Source organism: Rhineura floridana, chromosome 3 (assembly GCF_030035675.1).
Source record: "Rhineura floridana isolate rRhiFlo1 chromosome 3, rRhiFlo1.hap2, whole genome shotgun sequence".
Taxonomy (NCBI): Eukaryota; Metazoa; Chordata; class Lepidosauria; order Squamata; family Rhineuridae; genus Rhineura; species Rhineura floridana.
Window position 1 is genome coordinate 60276818 of NC_084482.1, and position 22467 is coordinate 60299284.

Below are 22467 nucleotides of genomic sequence, written 5' to 3' on the forward strand. Positions count from 1 at the left end.
TTCTGAGTTATGGCGACCTTATGAATAGGGTTTTCATGAGGCTGAGAGGCAATGACTGGCCCAAGGTCACCCAGTGAGCTTCATGGCTGTATGTGGATTCGAACCCTGGTCTCCCAGGTCGTAGTCCAACACCTTAACCACTACACCACACTGGCTCTCTTAATCGTATTCAGAGGAGGTTTACCATTGCCTCCCTCGGAGGCTGAGAGGCAGTGACCGGCCCAAGGTCACCCAGTGAGCTTCATGGCTGTGTGGGGATTTGAACCCTGGTCTCCCAGGCCCAACACCTTAACCACTATGCCACAAGAGAGGCATATATGGGAAACGAAATAATGTGTGCACGCATCCCAGCCTTCTCAAGCTCTTCGGGGGGGGGGGGCAAGGCAAAGTAATTTATTCTGGACATGTTTATATTTTAGCAATCATAGAGCGCTGGACTCAAGTTTCCTTGGAAACAAAAATTATTTCCGATTATATTATTTTTATCTTAAGGGTACAGTATACATCTTCACATAGAGAAGTTGTATGATTGGCTGCTTTTACATCCAAATCTCAGTGTTTATTGGAGTGTTTTTTGTAGTTTAATATTTGGGCAGGTGCAGCCCTAGCTCAGATGGCAACCCAGAGAAAGCATGCCCTTTCCATTTGTTCAACTTTTGAATTTTTTTAAAAATTATATTCCTTAAATTCTGATGCATAATTTGTAGGCATGACTTAGCCCTGTCACAGAAAAGGCTAAACTGCACATTATGATATGTAACATCTGCATTACCATCTACCAGGTGTGGGGAACCTTTCATCCTCCAGATGTTGATGAACTACAACTCGCGTCTTCCCTGACCATGGGTCATGCTTGCTTGAGCTGATGAGAGCTGTAGTTCATCAACATCTGGAGGGCCAATCAGTTCACATACCTCCTTTATGCATGATGTGAAATATGTGTACCATTTGTTGCAGCGAGTGGATAGGCACCTTTCAGGTAGTCGTGCAAGTTTCCTACCCTAAACTGGTCTGTACTTAGGGAGAAAGACTTACACGCCAGTTAAGGAAAATATGAACTTTTATTTTCTTACAGACCTGCAGTTTAACGGAGGCCTAAAACAGAAGTCAGCAGTTGTAGAATTCCTTCTCAGCTGCCCCAGAAGTTCACACTTCCCTCTTTTTTGCCAGAGTTCCACTTGTTTGTATTGTTTAACTTAAAGGGGGCATGTTAACTAAGAGTAAAAACAAAACCAACTCCTATCTCTCACACCTATCATTTTGTTTACTTTTGCATGGCAATTTTGAGGAAGTATGTAACCCAACAGAGCACCAGCAGTTGCTCAAAACTTCAGAGCAACAATGGAACAACTTATCTGAAGACCCTTTTAACCCCCTGCCACGTGAAGAAGTACTTAAGACCTACCCTTATTGGCAGTTACTACACCATGGTGCTATTAAGCTCCATTCATGGAACGTTGCTGGCTGGGCCTCTAAGAAGTCAAATCCTCTCTTTAAAGAGTATATAGATAAATTTGATATAATTCTGCTCTGACAGACTTGAGTGCGAACCTCAGTGGAGATAGATGAGTTTGTTACAAACAATCTCCAGACAACTGCAGGGGAAAGGCGGGGAAGAGCTAAAGGAGGCCTGGCTCTCCCGGTCTCTACAAAGCTTTAGGCCACAGTAACTAAATTAGACTCATGTGTTCGATGGGCCTTGACTTGCATTGTAAAAATTCAGTCATTGTTCCTGGAACTCAACCTATGAGAAGTGAAAACTGGTCTACCTTTGAAGAATATTTATCTAACCTTTTCCTCCTGTTTCCTAATGCTCTAGTAGCAGTGGCAGGTGATTTCAATGCTAGAATAGGCCCTTCTGATGTCTTGTATTCCCACTTTAATGCAGTACTCCCTATACATGAGACAGGATCTTCATTTTCCCCCTGCCACTCTAAAGATAGCCAACTAAATGGGGGGGGGGGTCATTTAGCCCAGTTTACGTCTAAGCTCGACCTATTTATTCTCAATGGAGCGTCTTATGGTGATTCCCCTGGAGAATTTGCTTCCTGGTCAGAACGTGGTGCCAGCACAATTGATTATGTTCTAACCTCACGTAATTTGCTGGGCAGCTTGATCTTTTTTAAAGTTGAGCCATGGCAGGATAGTGATCATTTATCTATCCTTTTGAAATTTAAAATTAGAATCATGGCTATTCATTTAATAAATAAGGTCGGCAGATTTTAAGTCTGCTGGTGACCATAAAAGAGTCAGATGGTCTAACAAGCTAGCTGAGACAAGTACTAAGTTTCTTAGATCTGACGGGGCCTTTGAATTTTGCAATGAGATTACCACAACAAATTCATCTGCGCATATCAGAATTTAGCCCTTGAGCTGCAACAGGTCCTAACAAAAAACTCTTGTCCTGCTAGTTCTAGGGTTGCCAGGTCGGAACCATCCAAAAACCTGAGAAAATGGGGGCGGGCCCTGGTGATGTCACAGGGGTGGGCCCTGGTGATGTCACAGGGTGGGCCCTAGTGACATCACGGGGCGGGCCCTAGTGACATCACAGGACGGGCCCTAGTGACATCATTAAACATGATACATTGTATCAACCACAGTTGCTTGGAGCATACCATTCAAAAAAATTTCTCTGGAGATTAAAATAGAAATCTTACCTAAAATAGGGTGTTCCTAGGTCCATCTGAAGTGACAAGGTCATTCTTTCTCACAAGCTTATGGTGATGCAAAATGGAAATGGACTGCCTTCAAGTTGATCCCAGATAGGGTCTTCATGGTAAGCAGTATTCAGACAGAGGTGGTTTACTATTGCCTTCCTCTGAGTCTGAGAGGCAGTGACTGCCCAAGGTCACCCAGTGAGCTTCATGGCTGTGTGGGGATTCGAACCCTGGTCTGCCAGGTCACAGTTCAACGCCTTTAGGGAACATTTAATCTAGCTTACTTGCTTCTGGCAAGAAGGGTTTACGTACGCTCAGGCCAGGCCATTATTGGAAGAAAGGAGCTTAGTGTTGCAGAGATGTTAGATGAGAGCACAGATGGATGCCCCTGAAGGCAGCAACTGTAAGCATGTTTATTAAGGAACTAAGCCCCATAGAACTCAATAGGAGTTACTTCTGAGTAGATATGGTTGCAGCCATGTTAAGGACAAGGGAGGGCATTCTAGGCAAAACAGAGAAATAATTGGGTGTCAGAACAAATTAAACCAGAACCATCACTAGAAGCTAAAATGATGAAACTGGGGTTATCATACTTTGGACACATCATGAGAAGACATGATTCACTAGAAAAGACAATAATGCTGGGAAAAACTAAGAGATGGATTGATTCCATAAAGGAAGCCACAGACCTGAACTTAGAAGATCTGAACAGGGTGGTTCATGACAGATGCTGTTGGTCACTAATTCATAGGGTCGCCATAAGTCATAATTGACTTGAAGGCACATAACAATTTCTTTTAATATAAAACTACCTATGCTTGTGACTGGACCCTGTTGGTCATTTTAATGACAGCAGCATACTCTCATGGGTGGTGGTGGTTGGTATTTATGTGGAATCAATCAGTCAGCTTTATAACTGTTATTCCGACGCTACTGAACAGTGTGCAACTCATTCCTGATGAAGTAAAACCTACTGTAGCAAATTGGGCCTGAGGAATAAGGAAGTAAGGACTACTTCCAAAGTAAGACAGAAAAGGGGTGAAGAGGGGGATGAACAAGGTAGCATAGTGACTAAGTGTGAGGAGTAAAGTTCCTGGCTAAAATATCACCTCAGTGTTTCTGCATTCACTCTTTCCAGTATGAGAACAAATCTATCTTAACAGTCTGTTGTAAGGACACCCTAGAATTTGCCAGCTTAATACTGGTGTGGGCATACAAGTTTGATGCACACCAGTTGAAGCTGATAAGACTATCTGCCCTTCCCCCTCTCCAAATCCAACCTAGAACATGTTAGATGCTCTTGGAGACATCTGCCCATCCACCTCCCTCTTCACATATCCCTCTGCTGCTTGTAGTGCAGCAGGTAGCAAATGAAGAAAGCTTTTTGTGTAGTGGTGGTTCCCTGCCTTTGGAAAGTCCACTTTAGGAAGGCCTGCCTTCTGCCACCTTTTAGGTGAGACATCCCCCCAAATTTTAAAAACTAATTTTGATCCTTTAGTTTTATTTGGATTTCTTTTTCTACTTTGTACATTTAAAACATTTGAATAGTGCATCCAAACAGCTTAGAGAACTGGGGGCTCATTGTCCAATGGAAACTAAGCCACATCCAAGAGTACATTGGCGTTTCAGCACCAGGAAAAACCACACCTCTTTGCTCAGGCTTTTATGAGTATATGACGTTTACTGCTGTTTTGTCTGTTCTCATTGCTGGATATGTTTTAATTGCTCTTAATGGATTTTAAGATTTGGTTGCTGCTTAGAGGTCTATGATGAGTGGGATACAATACACATAAATAAAATAAATTGTATTTTCAAGTTTAATGCAGCAAAAATACTTCAGCCTGCAACTCTACACCCACTTACTGGGAATAAGCACCACTGTACAAAGTTGGCCTTGTTCTCTTTACATGACTATGCAGTTTGACTTCTTAAAAAAGGTGACCCAACTAGATGAGCAGATTAAGAGATTTAATGCAAGTACCTAAAAACTGAAGATGACAAGTGCAGTCTTTAGAGACATTCCCCTTTTCTTACCATGAACTATTATTTACTTAATTTATACCCTGCCCTTCCTCCCGCAGGAGCCCAGGGAGACAATTAAGGGACTGGCTGCCTACTCCAACACATATGCTTCCCCTAAAAAGGAGTCTTCTTGCTTCAGAAAGTTTTTTACCCATATGCAAAATCTGATGGGGTGGTGAGTAGGGCTGTAAGCTCAGCAAGAGCACGTTTTAAATGCAGAAGGGCCCAGGTTCAGTTTCCAGTATCTCTCAGTACAGCTAAGAACCTATTTGAAACACTGGAAAACTACCATCAACTACTTGTTGGGTATGAAGCCTTGAGTCTGCAGATGTTGTTGGACTACAAGTCCCATCATCCATACCCATTAGCAAGTTGGCTGGGGATGATGAGAGTTGTAGTCCTACAACATCTGGCGGGCTCCTGCTAGGAGGAAGGGCAGGATATAAATCAAATAATAAATAAACAAACATCTGGGGACCCAAGGTTGAAGAACACTGCTGTAGACAGGAGTTAGATGGACAAACGGCAGCTTCCTAGGAACTATGATTAAATTAAGATTTCCAATATGTTTGCAGCCCTACCTATAAAGAAACTTGTACACTTTCAAAAGGCACTGGTAAAAAACAAATAAACCACCTTATTGGAGATCAGTGTTAAAATATTTTTGCACATTTAAAACTATACCCCTTCACACAAACGCTTCCCAAGCCTCATTCAGGATACATACTATAGATTAATGACTCCACTGTTAGGTATGAGAGGTCAACTAAAATGTTTTGAGGGGTAATTAAACACAACATGAGATTTCTGGTGTCTTTTCAATGTATGATTATGGCTGGGAGTGAAAATTCTAGTTTGTGTCAGACCATTTGGTTTTGGTAGGCGAATAACAGGTATAAAGGGCTTTTTATTTAACAGTAAATGCAGAATACAGAAAATAGTATATAAAGCTACCTTTATTTAGACTTTTACAGAACAGGCCAATGAATACACTTACAGGAAGTTTAAAAACAGCAAGTCACCTTTTTACACCAACTATATTGCCATCAACTTGCTTTAGATGTTACAGAAATGCCAAGTTTTGGGATCAGCTTCCCCATTCAACAGGTATTCAACACAACATCTTAATCCCAAATTATTATATTATACTGCGTTTTTATTGGCATTTGAAGGTTTAGTCTGTGGCCAACAATAATCTAGTTTAGAAGTTACCTATAGCCTTCCTCCAATACACTGCAAAGCACAGAAATGAATGGAAATGCAGGTTTAAAAAAATATTCTAAGCATTACTCTAGAACTAGGAGAGAGGAAAGGCTTATGGCAATACTTACAGGACGTCTCTAAACAGATTTTAGATGGCCAAGTCATTAGAACTAGCCCGATGTACCTACTTTACTCCCATCTATGGACAGTTAGTCTCTCTTTCTCTCCAGCCTCTCTCTTTCTCTCTCTCTCTCCAGCCTGCCACCCATAGCAGCAGTGGACGCCGGACGGGGCCAGCTCCTTCTTAGCCCCGAGGACGCCTGGCCGCTTCACCCCTCCTGCTGTGGGCGCCGCTGGGCGGCCGCGGCCGCGATGGGTCCCCCCAGCCAGAGGGAGGAGGGGTGAAGCCGCTGGCTGTCCTTTCCAGAGCAGGAGCTCCGGGGCTAAGAAGGAGCCGGCCCGGCCGGCCCTCCACGGCTCCTGCTGAGGCTGCTCGGCCGCGTGGGCCCTGTCTCGGCCACGGTTGCTAGGAGACGGGGCCCACGCAGCCGGGCAGCCTCAGCAGGAGTGGAGGCCGGCCAGGGCCAGCTCCTTCTTAGCCCGGGAGCCGGTTCCCCTGCTCAGGAAAGGACGGCCGGTGGCTTCACCCCTCCTGCTGTGGGCGCCACTGGGTGGCAGCGGCTGCGATGGGCCCCCCCCAGTCAGAGACTGCTGAGCCCCAGGGGAACTGGCTCTGGACCGGGGCTAAGAAGGAGCCGGCCCAGCTTGGCCTCCACTGCCACCGCTCTCCTCCACCCATCACCCTCACCTGTACTTCTGTGGGTGGCGGAAGCGGGCAGGGACTGCTGCTGGAGGGGTCCCTGCAGGGGCGGCGGCTGCTCAGTCCTCGTCTCTAGTCCCTGCCTGCGGCTGCCTGACTGAGAAAGGGCGGGAAAGCGGCCAGCCACAGCCCAACGTATGCGTGTGTCAATCACGCATGCGTGGCTGAGGGGGCCAATGAAAAGCCGGAGATTCTCCAGTTTAAAGGAAGTATTGCCGGAGGCCGGAGACGGCCCCCTTTTGCTGGAGACTCCGGCAGAAAACCGGAGACCTGGCAACCCTATTCCCAACTCATCTGCCCGTGTCAATCGGGCAAGGTTGAATCAATCACTCACATCCAGGGCCAGTTCTAAAGGGTGGCCAGGTGGGGCACTGGCCTGAGGGCCCCTGGAGTTACAGAGGCCCCTGGGGGACCCACTGCTCCCCTTCCGCGATCCGCAGCAGGAGCCGCGGATCTCAGGACAGGAGAAGCTTCCGATCAGCCCCCTCATCCCCCCGCTTCACCTACCTTTCTCGCTGCTGTTTTTGGCAGTGCACGCAGGGTTGCCATCAATAAAGATGGCGGCCGAGGTTTCCATAAGGGGCTGAAGCCTCTGCTGCCATCTTGGTTGATGGCAGCAATGCACACATGTGCGTGCCATCAACCAAGATGGCGGCAGAGGCTTCAGCCCCTTACAGAAGCCTCGGCCACCATCTTCATTGATGGCAACCCTGCATGCAGTTTGCGCAGCCGCAAAAAAACAGCAGAGAAAGGTAGGTGAAACGGGGGGATGGTGGGCAGCTCGCAGGCGGCTCAGAAGCTCCTGTCCTGTGATCCACGGCTCCTGACGTGGATCACGGAAGGGGAGTGGAGGGCCCTGGGGCAGGCTGGTGCCCAAGGGCCCCTGCATGCCTGGAGCCAGCCCTGCTCACATCCTGTTACATTGTACATATTGCAAGGACATTCGTTCCTTTTATATTGCGCCAATTTTTAAAAATGTACCAGGTAGATCTGACACGTTTTATACCTCCTTTCTTCTCAGATTTGAGAAATGAAATACCTTTTAAAGTGGCAAAATTTTGTGCCTTAGCATGTACTATAAGGAAACAGATGGTTAATGCATCTTAACTTTAGTATACTAGATTTTATTTTATTTATTTATTTAAGTCTGTATATAAGCTATATAATTCAATCTGTTTATTTGTTTATATGTAATTCTTCTGCCTTTCTGTATTTAAATACTTGTATTTGTATGACTGGTTATTGACCATAAACAATAAAGTACTCAAAAGATGCACAGTGAAACAAAGCCCGTTCCAACAGTAACCCACCACTGTTACTGCACAGGAGCGATTGTTTGGTAGTTATTCTATGATAGCACCTGTCTTCTTGTAGAGCTATACATTCTTATCTTTTGGTATGACGAATTTGCAAATGAAAATTATGCTGTGCACACACAGCTTAATGCAGAGATGGGGATCCAGTGGCCCTCCAGTTGTTGGACTCCACGCTCAACCAGCATGGATCACAGTTGAGGACAGATGTTGTTCAACATCAGGAGGGCCACAGGTTCCCTATCCCTGGGCTGATGCATCATCCATTCTGTAGTGGGGCCACCCATATTTCACCCATGAAGGAAGGATTGTCAAAGGATGTTTTTTGTTTTGTAATTTAGCTTTTATTTCATTGTTGACATGTTACATACTTATGCAGAAAAGCAGTACAAAGGGAAATGGAGAAGATAATAAATTATTAGTGTACATGGTGGGGGGTAAGAAAAAGAGGGGAGGGTATCCTCAGTTCCTTGACCCAACTTACAGAGTGTTGTTCATACAGCCTTAAGTAAACATGTCTGTATATGGGGCCCATATGTCTGAGGATCTTCTGTCTTGTCTCACTTCTGAAAAGTCACTTTCTGGTATGCAGCTAGCAGAGTCATGCCCTCCAACCACTGCATGACTTGAAGAGATTATAGTTCTTTCCAGTCCTGGAGTGGGAAGCATTTAGCCAACATTATGGCACGTAGCCAGATGCATTGTCTCTCTGTCAGATTCCATAGGGTTTGGATGTAATTCAACAGAATAGTGATATCGGATATTTTTCTAATATCACGTTGATAGAGCTGGCAACCTCCAACCAAAATGTTGCAACTTTAGGACAGGACCACATAATGTGACATAGTGTTGGGGGGTTATCAAAGCTGTGACAAAGAACGGAATGGATATTGGTTAAAATGAGGGAAAGTATGATTTTCTTTATGGGCTGACCAGGGGTGTTGTTAGGGTGTGGCCCAAGGGGCCTGAGTCTAGATCCTTTGTACCAGGCCCTAGATTGTCTGCTCCTTCCCCTACTTTAAAAAACCCTTTGTTTAAAATTTTACTTAGAGCAGGAATGGTGCCCTCCAGATGTTGTTGGGACTCCAACTCCCATCAGCCTCATCTAGGGTGGCCAATAGTCAGGGATTATGAGAGTTGGAGTCCAGCAATATCTGGATGGCAACATGTTGGCTACTAGCACTGGCTTACAGGGTGCCTGGGTGTGGTGGAAAGAGCAGTGCTAGTAAGACCCTAGTCATCCACCTCTTCAATTTGCCCAGAGGCACTTATGCAGATTTGTGTCATGGGCCTGTGCCTCAAGTCCTTGAAGTATCAAGACCCTTTGGACAGACCCAGTGGTTCAGTTATTAATCAGACATTATTTCTTATCTTCAGATCATTAAAATTCAAAAAGATAGTTAGATTTAGAAATGAAGCACTTTGAACTAAATTTATCCTGAGGTTAAATGGGGATTATTGGTAGCCATTTCACCACAAAAAATAATTAACTCATATTTGGATATATGCTATTTTGATTATCAATGTCCCAATTATCATGCTAAGGTCAGGTATTATGTTATGTTAGCATTTATTTCTAGGCCGCCTTTCGGCCAAAAAGGCCCCCAAGGCATCTCATACAGAAATAGAAAAACATAAAATACAAAACAAAACAACACAATCTACAAGAATTCAAACCAACAAAATTATAACATTTCTAAAAAGTAACAACAACTAAAAACAAAGAGCAGTCATCATCTTGGTAAAGGACAGTCCCCAGAAAAATGTCACTAAGAGCAGGGGGCAAAACAGCAATATATCTCAGTCTGCAGCTCCTCCTGATAAGGGTCAGGCAGAGGGGTGGGGGAAGGCAGGTGGAAAAACTTGCCCCTTGATGGTCCCAGCACAGTCTCACCCTTGCAACAATTTATGTTTAGCATACCTGCTACTTAAATTTGTTTTAAATCACTGTAATATTTGTTGTGTAAATCGCTTTGTGACCATCAAGGGTGAAAAGCAGGGTATAAATATTTATTTATTTATTTATTTTATTGCACTTGTATACCACCCCATAGCCGAAGCTGTCTGGGCGGTTTACAACAATTAAAAACATTAAAAACAAATATACAAATTTAAAAACACATTTTTAAAAACCAATTTAAAAACACATGCTAAAATGCCTGGGAGAAGAGGACCTGGCGCCGAAAAGATAACAGTGTTGGCGCCAGGTGCACCTCGTCACATAGATCATTCCATAATTTGGGGGCCACCACTGAGAAGGCCCTCTCCCTTGTTGCCAGACTCCCAGCTTCCCTCCAAGTAGGCACCCGGAGGAGGGTCTTGGATGTTGAGCGTAGTGTACGGGTGGGTTCGTGTCAGGAGAGGCGTTCCATCAGATATTGTGGTCCTAAGCCATGTAGGGCTTTATAGGCTAAAACCAGCACCTTGAATCGAGCTCGGAAACATACAGGCAGCCAATGCAAGCGGGCCACAATCGGTTTTATGTGTTCAAACCATGTGGTTCCTATTACCAATCTGGCCGCTACAAGCTGCAGTTTCCGAACCTTCTTCAAAGGCAGCCCCACATAGAACGCATTGCAGTAATCTAACTTGGAGGTTACCAGAGCATGGACAACTGAAGCCAGGTTATCCCTGTCCAGATAGGGGCGTAGCTGGGCCACCAACCGAAGTTGGTAGAAGGCACTCCGTGCCACCGAGGCTACCTGAGCCTCAAGTGACAGAGATGATTCTAGGAGAAGCCCCAAGCTATGAACCTGCTCCTTCAGGGAAAGTGCAACCCAATCCAGGACAGGCTGAACATCCGCCATCCAGGCAGAAGAACCACCCACTAGCAGCATCTCAGTCTTGACTGGATTGAGCCTCAGTTTATTAACCCTCATCCAGTCCATTGTCGCGGCCAGGCAGCGGTTCAGCACATTGACAGCCTCACCTGATGAAGATGAAAAGGAGAAAGAGCTGCGTGTCATCAGCATACTGATGGCAACGCACTCCAAAGCTCTGGATGACCACACCCAACGGTTTCATGTATTATTATTATTATTAGTCACTTTTTTCCAAAAAGGAAGTCAAACCGACTTACCAAAAAAAATTGTATTCAAAATGGCTTACAACAAAAGCAAACAACAATTACAAACACAATTTCATAATAAAATACAACAGCAGTAATAAAACAGTAACAAATGTCACAGCAAACACAAGACCCTTTTCAATACTATAAGTACATTACATTCTTTAGCAGGCCACATTACATCTCTTGGCAATATGGCAAAAATAAAAGGAAATTAAGACAGTTTCAGGTTTGCTCCTAGAAACACCCCACCCATTATGTTACTTGCAGTCTCACTCCTGCAGCCACTTCTTGGAAGCCCTCCAAAGGCTGGAGGTAGTGGGGTAGCTGGAAACACCACGTTCATGATTTTATGCACGGTAGCTCAGACAAGTCCCATGATTACCTAAGTATGCACTGTAAGTATGTAGATGCTGAACAGCATGGGGGACAGAACTGACCCCTGCAGAACCCCATAGCGGAGAGTCCAGGGTGCCGAGCAATGATCCCCAAGCACCACCTCTGGAGCCGACCTGCCAAGTAGGAGCAGAACCACCGCCATGCAGTCCCTCCCACTCCCAACTCAGCCAGTCTTCCCAGAAGGATACCATGGTTGATGGTATCGAAAGCCGCTGAGAGATCAAAAAGAATCAACAGAGTCGCACTCCCCCTGTCTCTCTCCTGACAAAGGTCATCATACAGGGTGACCAAGGCTGTTTCCGTGCCAAAACCAGGCCTGAAACCCGACTGAAATGGATCCAGATAATCGGTCTCATCCAAGAGTGTCTGGAGCTGGCCTGCCACCACTCTTTCAAGGACCTTGCCCAGGAATGGAACATTTGCCACCGGCCTATAATTATTAAGATTTTCTGGGTCCAGGGAGGATCTCTTCAGGAGTTGTCTCACTACTGCCTCTTTCAGGCAGCCAGGGACCACCCCCTCTCGCAGAGAGGCATTAATCACTTCCCTGGCCCAGCCGGCTATTCCATCCCTGCTAGCTTTTATTAGCCAAGAAGGGCAAGGATCCAGCACAGAAGTGGTTGCACGAACCTGTCCAAGCACCTTGTCAACGTCCTCAAGCTGTACCAACTGAAACTCATCCAAGAAATTGGGGCAAGGCTGTTCTCTGGATACCCCGTTTGATTCACCTGCTATAACACTGGAGTCTAAGTCCTGGTGGATATTATTAAATATTGGAAATAAAAATAAATGAGGATTATTTTCATAATCTACATCCCAGTTTTTCTTTGTATAGCATTTTATTGAGCTTTTCCAGATTATATTCCAGTTTTTAACAAAGCTAACAAAGATATACAACAATTTAAAAATCCCTCTAAACGTCATAAAAAGAACCTAAAACAGCAGATAAACACACATCAGAAAGAATCTGTTCTGGTTTTAAAAGGAAAGGACAAAACATCTCAAAGCAATGAAATGCCTTTAAAATCTCAAGAAGACACCTGACACCTCAAAAGTAATTATTGTAATGACAAGAAGGCATGCCTCAGAAGTTCCACAATCCAGGTGCCACCACTGAGACAGTCCCCTCTCTGGTAGGCACCCACATAACCTCAGAAGGCAGGAGCACCCAGAGAAGAGCTTCCAAAGATTTTAATAGATAAGCTCACATGAATGGGAGTGATGTCTCCTAGACCATCTTTAAAGGGCAAAACCAACACCTGGAATTTAACTCTTCATTAAGGTATTTGACACTCTCTCAACACTGGCATATTATGTTCACAAATCCCAATCCTGGTTTGCAATTTGACCACTACATTTCAAACCAGTTGCAATTTCCAGTACATCTCCAAGGGCAACCCTATTACAACATCCAGCATGGATGTTGCCAGAAATCACTGTGGCCCGATCATGTCTCCCCAGGGAGGGGTGTAACTGGTGTACCAGCCCAAACTACCAAGAGTCACTGGAAGCTACTGAAGCTACTTGAGCATCCATAAAGCACCGGGTGATTGTCTTTCAGGCCCCTGGCAGTTGTGCTGTGGGGTGCCGCAGGATACCATCTTGCCCCAATGTTGTTTAACATCTATATGAAGTCCTTGGGAGTGGTCATCAGAAGTTTTGGGGCAAGGTGTTAGCAGTACACTGATGATACCCAACCCTTTCTCTGTAACATCTGAATCGGGAGAGGCTGTGCAAGCCCTGGAACAGTGCCTGCACTCAGTGGTGGGCTGGATAAGGGCCAATAAATGCCTCTGAATCCTAGCAAGATGGAGGCACTGTGGGCTGGTGGTGGTTCCCAAGTTTGAGTAATTGGTCAATTGCCTGCTTTGGATGGGGTCATACTCCCTCTGAAACTCAGTTGTAATCTGGGGGTGCTCCTGGATACATCTTTGTTGCTAGAAGCCCAGGTGATTACCTCAGTGGCTAGGAGTGCCTTTTATCAGCTGCGGCCATTTCTGGATCAGGATAACCTGACCACTGTTGTGCATGCACTGGTAACCTCCAGTCTGGATTACTGTAATGTGCAATATGTGGGGCTGCCCTTGAGGTTGGTCTGGAAGCTGCAGCTGATGCAAAATACAGCAGCGTGACTGTTCACGGAGGCAGGGTATCACCAACATGTTACCCCACTGTTGAAATAATTGAACTAGGTACTGGGCCACATTCAAGGTTCAGGTTTTGGTGTACACAGCCCAATACAGCTTGGAACCAGGATACCTGAAAGATTGTCTTACCCCTTATATATCCAGTTAATCACTGCGGTCTGCAGGTGAGGGCCTCCTGCAGATACCATCTTATCAGGAGGTCTGTTCTGCACTAGATAGGATGTGCACTTTTAGTGTTGTGGCACCTACCCTTTGGAATTCCTTCCCCTTAAATATTAGACAGGCATGATCTCTGTTATCTTTTTGGCACCTACAGAAGACTTTTCTCTTTCAACAAGCCTTTTAAGTAGAGACCTGATCCTAGTCTGTGTCTGTGCTGGAAGTACGTCGAGATGTTTTTTAATATTTTTTTAAAAATAATTTTTAAAGATGTTATGTTTTACTGTGTTTTAAAGTCTTTTGTTTTTAATGTATTTTAGTGTTTTTGTTTGCTGCCCTGGGCTCCTTCTTGGAGGAAGAACAGGATACAAATTTAATATGTAAACAAACAAACAAAATAGTAAAGGTATTGGATCAAGCAGCACTTGATCTGCAAACTGCAAATATGGTCTTTAAGTGGGAGTGCAATCCCATCTAGAACAGGCTGAATGTCACTCCCCTAGATCAACAAATCATTTCCCAATAGCACCATCTTATCTGAATTGAGCTTAAATTCATGAATTCTTATCCAGCCTATTACTGGCTCTGGGTATCAATTCAAGATATCCATAGTAACACCTGGGTCTAATGTGACAGAGGGAGAACTAGGTGTCATCTCTACATTGAAGGCACCTAACTCCAACCCCCTGATGCAGAGCTTGGAAATTACTTTTAAAAAGGAATAAATTACAATTACAGATACATAGCCCCAAAAAGGAATAAATTACCATTATAATTACAATTGTTCTGAAAATAATTGATTACTTTACCATTACTCAAAAGTAATCACTGCAATTACACTTACGTTACTTTTAAAAAAACTAGAGTGCCTACAAAGTGCTGGCCTTGGCTGCTGCACACTAAGTCACTTAAAACAACATTAAAAATAAACACACACATACAGAGGTAGTAGAATAATTCTTTTTATCCATAAGATAGCAGTGGTGGTCTCTCTGCTGGTAAGGGAAGCAGGCAGGGAAGCAGAGGCCACTACTCTGATCTTTGCATGTCAAACCAAGTGCAACTCCCCCCCCCACAACCACACACTCAGCCAGCCAGCATAATCTCTCTCACTTAACCACCTCCTGGACCCTGCCCTGCCACCAACTAAGGGACACCCACCCAAGCAAACATTTTCCTCTGAGATGCAAAATGCAAATACAGCAAAGTAGCCAAGGAGGGCGGTGGAGGCCGCTTTGCATGCCAAGTGCAAACACAGTACACATTCACACATGTCATCTTTCACCTCCACGGTTCTTTATCTCCATTCTGCTGCTGCCTCCTTCTCTTCCTTTATCCATGTTCTTGCCTTCCAGCTCCTTTTTCCCTCCACTCCATTCTTCACCACCACCATCCATTTTTTTAAACAATTGTTTTCTCCGCTCCACCCCATCTCACTCTCTACCTCCTCCCTCATTGCCTCCTACCCACCCACCGAGCATGAGGGAAGAGCGATGCTGCACAGAAGCCCAGTTCGAGGCACATGATTTTTATCCACAAATCAGAGGAGCAGAAGACTTCCCCTGCTCTCCCCCCAAGTAATGCTGGAAACATTACAATTACTCCTCAAAAGTAATAAAATTACCCCTCATTCTATTACAAATAAATGTAAAGGAATTACCCACTCATTCCTCAAAGTAATAAATTACAAGTAATTTGTTTTTTGTAACTAATTACTTCTAAGCTCTGCCCTGATGATATCGTCTAGTAGCTTCTTGTTGATACTGAACAGCATGGGGAGACTATGGAACCTTGTAGAACACCATAGCCACAAACTAAGAGCTTGAAATAATACTTTTTAAAAAGGAATCAGGTACAATTGCTGTTACATGGCCCCAAAAAGGAATAAATTACCATTACAATTACAAATGTTCTGAAAGGAATTGATTACTTTACTGTTACTCAAAAGTAATCACTACAATTACAGTTGAGTTGCTTTTAAAAAAACCAAACTAGAGTGCCTACAAGGTGCTGGCCTTGGCTGCTGCATACTTTAAGCAGCCTAAAACATTAAAAATAAACACACACCCACAGAGGGTAGTGGAATAATTTTTTTAATCCAAAAGATAGCAGTGGTGGTCTCTCCGCTGGTAAGGGAATTGGGGCGGGAGGCAGAGACCACCACTCAGAGCCTTGTGGGCCAAACCAAGTGCAACCCCACCACTCTCAGCTAGCAAGTGTTGTTTCTCTCACTCAGCACCTTCTAGATCCTGCCCTGCTACCAAGGCCCATCTGCTCAAGCAAACATTTTCCCCTAGGGTGCAAAAAAGTTAAAACATTGCTAATGCAGCAATATAGCTGGGGAGGGCAGTGGAGGCCACTTCGCACACCAAGTGCAAACATAGTATTAACACACATGCCATCATCTCTCACTTCTACAGTGCTTCATTTCCATTCCCCTGCTGCCTCCTTCATCCACATCCTTGCCCTCCAGCTCCTTTCGCCTTCATTCCCCACCACCGTGCATTTTAACCACTTTTTCTCTCCACTCCATCCCTTTTTTGCTCTCCACCTCCTCCCTCATCACCTCCTAAACACCCACAGAGCACGAGGGAAGAGCAACTCTGCGTAGAAGCCCAGTTTGAGGCACATGATTTTCATTCACAAATCAGATGAGCAGAAGACTTACCCTGCTCCCCCCCCCTCCCAGTAATGCCCAAAAGTAATACTGGAAACATTACAATTATACCTCAAAAGTAATAAAATAACTTCTAATTCTATTACAATCAAAATGTAGATAAATTATCCACTCTTTTCTCAAAAAAGAAATCATTTTTCCTAATTACTTCCAAGTTCTGCCCAAACTATAGTCCCCTCAGCACAATTTTCTGGAACTGACTGACCCAGGGAATCAGTAGGGGAACAACTACACAAGCAGTGCCTCAAATCCAGACAGGTGGTCTAGAAGGCTACTATGGTAATCAAATGCCAGCAATAGGTCTAGGAGAATCAACAGCTATGACTCCTGGTGCAGGTCATCCACCAAAGCTATTGAAGTTCCAAACTCAGGCTGAATACCAGATTGAAATGGATAAAAAATCCTCATAATACAGGCATGCCTGGAACTGGATAGCTACCACCTGTTTGAACACCTTGCCCCAAAAAAGAAAGATTTGCCATTAGCTGGCCCATCCAAGAGCAGTGTTTACTATCTCCCAGGCACAACCAGCCATTCATCTTAGCTAAATTTTATCAGCTCCATGGGCAAAGGATGGACTGAAAGGTGGCAGGCCACATCTCTTAATTTTCCCTGTCCATATCCTCAGGCTACCCCTACTGAAATCCACCCACAGAGAACTGACCAGTCAGAGTTTTGGGAGTTATAAATGTCCTGTTTCACATCCAAGTCAGACTGGATGTGCCCCATTTTATCGGCAATACTTTTTTGGAAGAGAGTCACAGTGGGCTTCCCAGGACTCATCAACTCTCCAAAGAACTACTAAAAAAAAAACACTGGATAAATCTGGTGGTGAGTCTGAAAGGAATGATACATTTACTCCTGCTGCCACAAAGTAAACCTTGTGTGACTCCATCTGTGTTTCATTATTACTCTATCACATCAGCACTCCTCTCTTCCACTGAGCTCATGGGGAATATATATGAGTTTATACCATTTTATCCTCACAGGTGCCATGTAAGGCGCCTTAGTTTGAGATCAACTTACCCAAGGCACAACCCAGTTCATGGCTAGCAAGGATTTTAACTATTCACAACTTGGGTAGTTTTTACTTTGTTAATTTGACATATCCTCTAGTGGAGGGATGGGAATCTGTAGCTCTCCAGATCTTGGACTCAGCCCCAACTAGCCAATGGTCAGGTATGATGAGAGTTGCAGTCCAATCCCCCATCCCTGCTCTAATGCACACATCCCTGCCATTTTCTCAGTGTATAATTAAAACTGTTGCCTTTAAAAATTCATGGTACAGTCAAGTCTTCATGTTCACACTGAACCAGCAAGAGGACTTTCTCTCTTTTTTAAACTTTTTATTAAGTTTTTCAGGATATACATAAAAGAAACCATTTTTATAAACCCCATCCCCACAGCTGAGGATTGACATCAATAGAAAAAATATTAATACACTTGAGCAAGTTTCTGCCTCCTGGTTCTATCAGTGTTCTACATGCTGATGTCATCCATCTCCAGAGCTCACTACATATGTCTACAATAATGCCACCTAAGCACTCCCCTTCCCACCCACCCCATACAATAAATGATGGGGTGGAGAGACCACATATGGCAAGGCATAAAATGAAACTAAGATAATCAGTATTTCTGAACTACAAAAAGAGGCAAGTCTTACTCAGATATTTCATAAATAAAACATGCAGTATATAAACAAGCATCAAATTGCATTTTAAATATATAGCCCATACCATAAAGGTTCACTCTGTGCCTAACAGTACTACACAGTGCTGTAATGCTGGAGAAGGATATATAGCAAGTTTGTTGCTGTGGTTACTCATTGGCTAAATTTAGAGCTTTTGATGTACAGGCTGACCAAAAGGCAAAATTTAAAATTTGAGCCATATGTCGTTGGATGGCTGATGGCTTGCCAGAAATCAGCACAGCAGGCAGATATGCAGATTTTCCTTCCTAAAGAGAAGCTTAGATGTAATGTGACAGCTAGAGAGACTATATTTGCCTCAAAAAGAAGTTTTGAATGCAAATCTGAGCACCATTTACAAACAAAACAGAGACAAACAGCATATCAGCCACAGGCCACTGGGATAACAGGAAGTGTGCTCAAAATAATTTTTTATTTTCCATACGAGATCTCCTTTTTCCTCAAGTGAACTTAGATAGCCAATAGCTCCACTGGCTGTGAGGGCTTCTGGCAAAATTTTCGGACTTTTTTTTAAAAAAGACTGCAATACTAATTATGTCTACTCAGAAGCAAGTCCCATTGAATTCAATGGAGCTTACTCTCAGGTAAGTGGGGTTAAGACTGCAGCCTAAAATCAGAATACTTCTACAAATATACATTCCAAACTATGTTTTGCAGCACCAACTTGAGGCTGTAACTTACACACTTTTTGCCTAGTTTGAGACCAAACAGGCTCAAAGAGATCTATATCTTAATGACAATGAATGGAAGCATCATGTGAAAAAAAGATTGGACAGAACACTTTTTTTTTTGCAATAAGCAGCCTTCCTGATTAAGGAAAAAGTGTGAAAGTCTTAAACTTAAGCAAGGTGCAAAAATAATTAGACCCAAGCCATCTTGCCAAAGAAGGCAATTCAGTTGAAGTTTTTAACCCAAGGTCATTACATTTACTGAGAAAAAGCTGTCTCCATTTAGTGGGATAACACATATTAGCTCCTACTTTGAAGATTTACAAAAGGCAACACCCACTGTACAAGTCCAGCCACTTTCCCCCCACCTGCTCTTATGTAGGATGATCATGGATTCTGATGGACAGGACTGTGGATGATCCTCATGAACACAGCACAGCTGCTTAAGTACCCTCTTTCCAAAAGCAGTTCTCTCCCTTATCCACCCAAGTTACTCAAAAGCGACAGGTATTTCAGAATTAGCCTCTGATACAGTGAGGAGCTGTTCTACAGGGAAGTAGCGATTAAGTTGAGCACTACATGCATAAGCACCAAAACGTGCTTAAAAATCATGGCCTTAAGTTACAGATACCAAACCAGTTGATAGCTTATCTTGTTAATGATGGTAGTGTCAGGAGCTCATGATCTGGCTTGCTTTTATCAGACTGTATTCATGAATAAGTGCTTACGGCTAGTAACAAACAGCAGCACATTATCAAATTCTGTGTTCTTTCAACTTAACCGGAACTGGCCCTGGATTGGGTCACTCAAATATTTTTCTGGCAGATTTTCTACTATAAATATCAAACTAAACATTGCATATTAAAGTATTTGGTTGAATATTTATAGTATAAAAATTTGTATCAGAGAAATCCTGGGTCAATGTGTATGTATGCATTTGGAGTGGGAGCGCTTGCGATAGTTGCCGGCTGAAACCATTATTCTCAATGGTAACTGAATGTATTATGATACAACATCCATGCCCTATCATAGTCGGTACAGACCTGCTTCAGGACAATCTCTTTAATGAATACCCTCCATTCATCCAGTATGACAGGCCAGGACACAGTTTAAAGGCGTTATCTGTGGCTATATCTTCTATAAGTGATTCAAGATTTACAGCCAGCACCTTATGGTTGGAGGAAAGTATTGTGCTATTTTACATGTCTGTCTTGTTTGTTGTGGATGTTGAGCTTTTAGTTGTCAGCAACCTTTAACCTATGGTATAGTAGAAATCTAAATTAATAGGTGAGGTTTTGGCTAGGTAAAAAATTATTTGAAGGCACAGAATCTTCAATTTATCAATTTAGGCTGCAATTCTAATCCCACTTACCTGGAACCCCATTGAATTCAGTGGGACTTACTTCTGAGTAGAGATGGCTAGGAGGATTGCAGCCTTAGACTTGCTCATGGTTTATTAACAGAAAAAGACACCAATATTCAAGTGAAGAAGTAATTGTATATTTATTATTCACAGTTAATTACTATCTACCAAATGCTGCTGCTGAGTTAAAGGATTACGTACATAGGCCTTTTTATTTAAACACTGATTTTTTAATATATATACACACAAGACATTATGTCTGCAAGGCTGCATGATATACACCAATTCCAAAATAAGAAAACAATCAAATGGTCCAAGTGTAGAATGTCATAAATTCCTTTTCCAATCATTTTAGAGAGAAGAAAGTATGGGAAGGGGGAGAAAAAAGATAGCTAGCAAGGAATGGGTGAGAAATTAATAGGCTACAGGGTAGCTTTTTCTTTCATCTGCTGGGAGAAATGGAAGTGTAAGGCAGAGTCCACCTCAGCAATAACACACTTGTAATACTTAGTATAAAAAGGCACCCACCAACACAGGAATTTCTCCATTTGGGCGTAAAAGATAGCTGTGATAGCTTTGGGATCTGTTGTTATGCAGCTCAGTAAAATAAAATATGGTGTGTATTGGCACACTGAGCTCTACAGGTTGTTCTTCCTGTACTAGGAATGGCATTAATGAATTTTATCAAGGGAATGACCTCCACAGCCTGCTGTAAGCTGGGAGTAAGGAACTATGGTAACACTGGCACGGGAAAATAGGGAATTGCTGAAGACACCAGTTCCTGCTTTCTGACAAGAAGTTACTGACTGCAATTGTGACCCAGCCAGCTACAAAGGGGAACTGGGCTGCTTATCACAAAGCATCTTCTTTAAACATTCCCTAGGTAAAGTAAGCCTCCCTGTAGTATTTTGGGGGAAATGAAAATTTCACAGGGCATCCAAGAATATTCATTCTCCACCATATGGCAGCTTTATCCAATATGCCACGTTTGTCATACTGGTGCAGTCTTTTTTTTTCTCAAAGGCCCCTGACTGCAGGTCCTAGCCCTACCTCTTATAGAACATTTTATATCTTTCCCCACCTAGTAATAAAGAATATCAGATGCTTATACACATTTTAAAGCTCCATCTGTCATATGGAGGTCTTTGTATTTAATAGTAAAGCTACATCCCTCCCATTCAATCCCTAAAATATTTACATAAAAGCAGAAAAAATCTGAAAGCTCTGGACTGTCCTTTTTAACTTAAGAAAATAAGGAAGTGAGGAAAAGGCACTAATGGAAAAATAGAAGAATGTGCTCAACCACACACTTAAAACAAATAAAAAGCTGTCATGATTAATGGGAACATGATCTGGCTGTAATTTCCCAAACAGCCTGCAATCTGTGGGGGTGAAGCCCCTCATCATCTTCCCTCTGCTCTGGAGCAGTTGGTTTTTCAGATGGAAGGGCATGTAGGAAGAATTAAGACCCTATCTTTCCCAGGCAAAATACTGAAGGCAAAAATAAAATTGGCATTTGTATGTGTGTTTTGCTTTTAAACTGGGTTGTGGATTTGGTTCATTTCTCAGTCCCTTCATGAAGGCTGTCTGCATAAATAGCAAACACCAGCAGAGCGTCTCCCTCTTCCTTGAATGGCATGGCATGGACTTCATATAACATTAAAACTTCATGCACTGATGAACTGGTGTATCGGCACTGGGGGAGAAAGAATGAGTAAACAAAAGGGGCCACCTAGAAGTAATCAAAGAAATGTGTTAATAACTATTTAATTTAAAAAGGTAAGTTTTGGCGCACAAGTTGGACCCTTAGCGTGTCCCCTCCCCACAAAGTTCCATACTGAGTGGAAAAAAAAGTGTTCCCCCTCACGCAGAGAGGTGACTCAGATTTTATGGCCTGATGACTGGAGTTCACTGGCTGCATTTAGATTCTGAATGTGTACTGTTTCTCCTGTTTCCTTAAATAATCTTTCATAATTTGCTCTAGATGTTCCGGTTCACTGGGGTCACGTAGTTGCGTGGAAACATGCCTGTCTGTCCATGGCAGGCTCCCTTCCACCAGTTAGGATCAGAATTGTCAAGGACCTGGATAAAGTCTCCACGTCGAAAGCCCAGCTCACCTTCCTCCTGAGGGTCGAAATCAAAGAGAGCCTGAACATATGTGGGTTGCTGCAGACCAAAGAAAAGAAACGGAAGTTATTAATGTTCTAAACATCTCCAATGTTCACATTCTGCCATGGGTGGGTCAGTTCAGAATCCAGCCCTCT

At 43.4% G+C, this 22467-nt stretch overlaps 1 protein-coding gene across 4 annotated transcripts in view; it reads right to left on the reverse strand.

Moving 5' to 3' along the window:
- Positions 1-20318: 20318 nt before the first annotated feature.
- Positions 20319-22467, reverse strand: part of GRB2 (growth factor receptor bound protein 2) — a 63750-nt gene continuing 61601 nt past the window's right edge. For all 4 annotated transcript variants that reach the window (XM_061616146.1, XM_061616149.1, XM_061616148.1 and 1 more), the window contains one exon: positions 20319-22369. In XM_061616146.1, the coding sequence (XP_061472130.1) occupies positions 22184-22369 (186 nt within the window). In that variant the 3' untranslated portion in view covers positions 20319-22183. The remainder of the gene's footprint in view (positions 22370-22467) is intronic.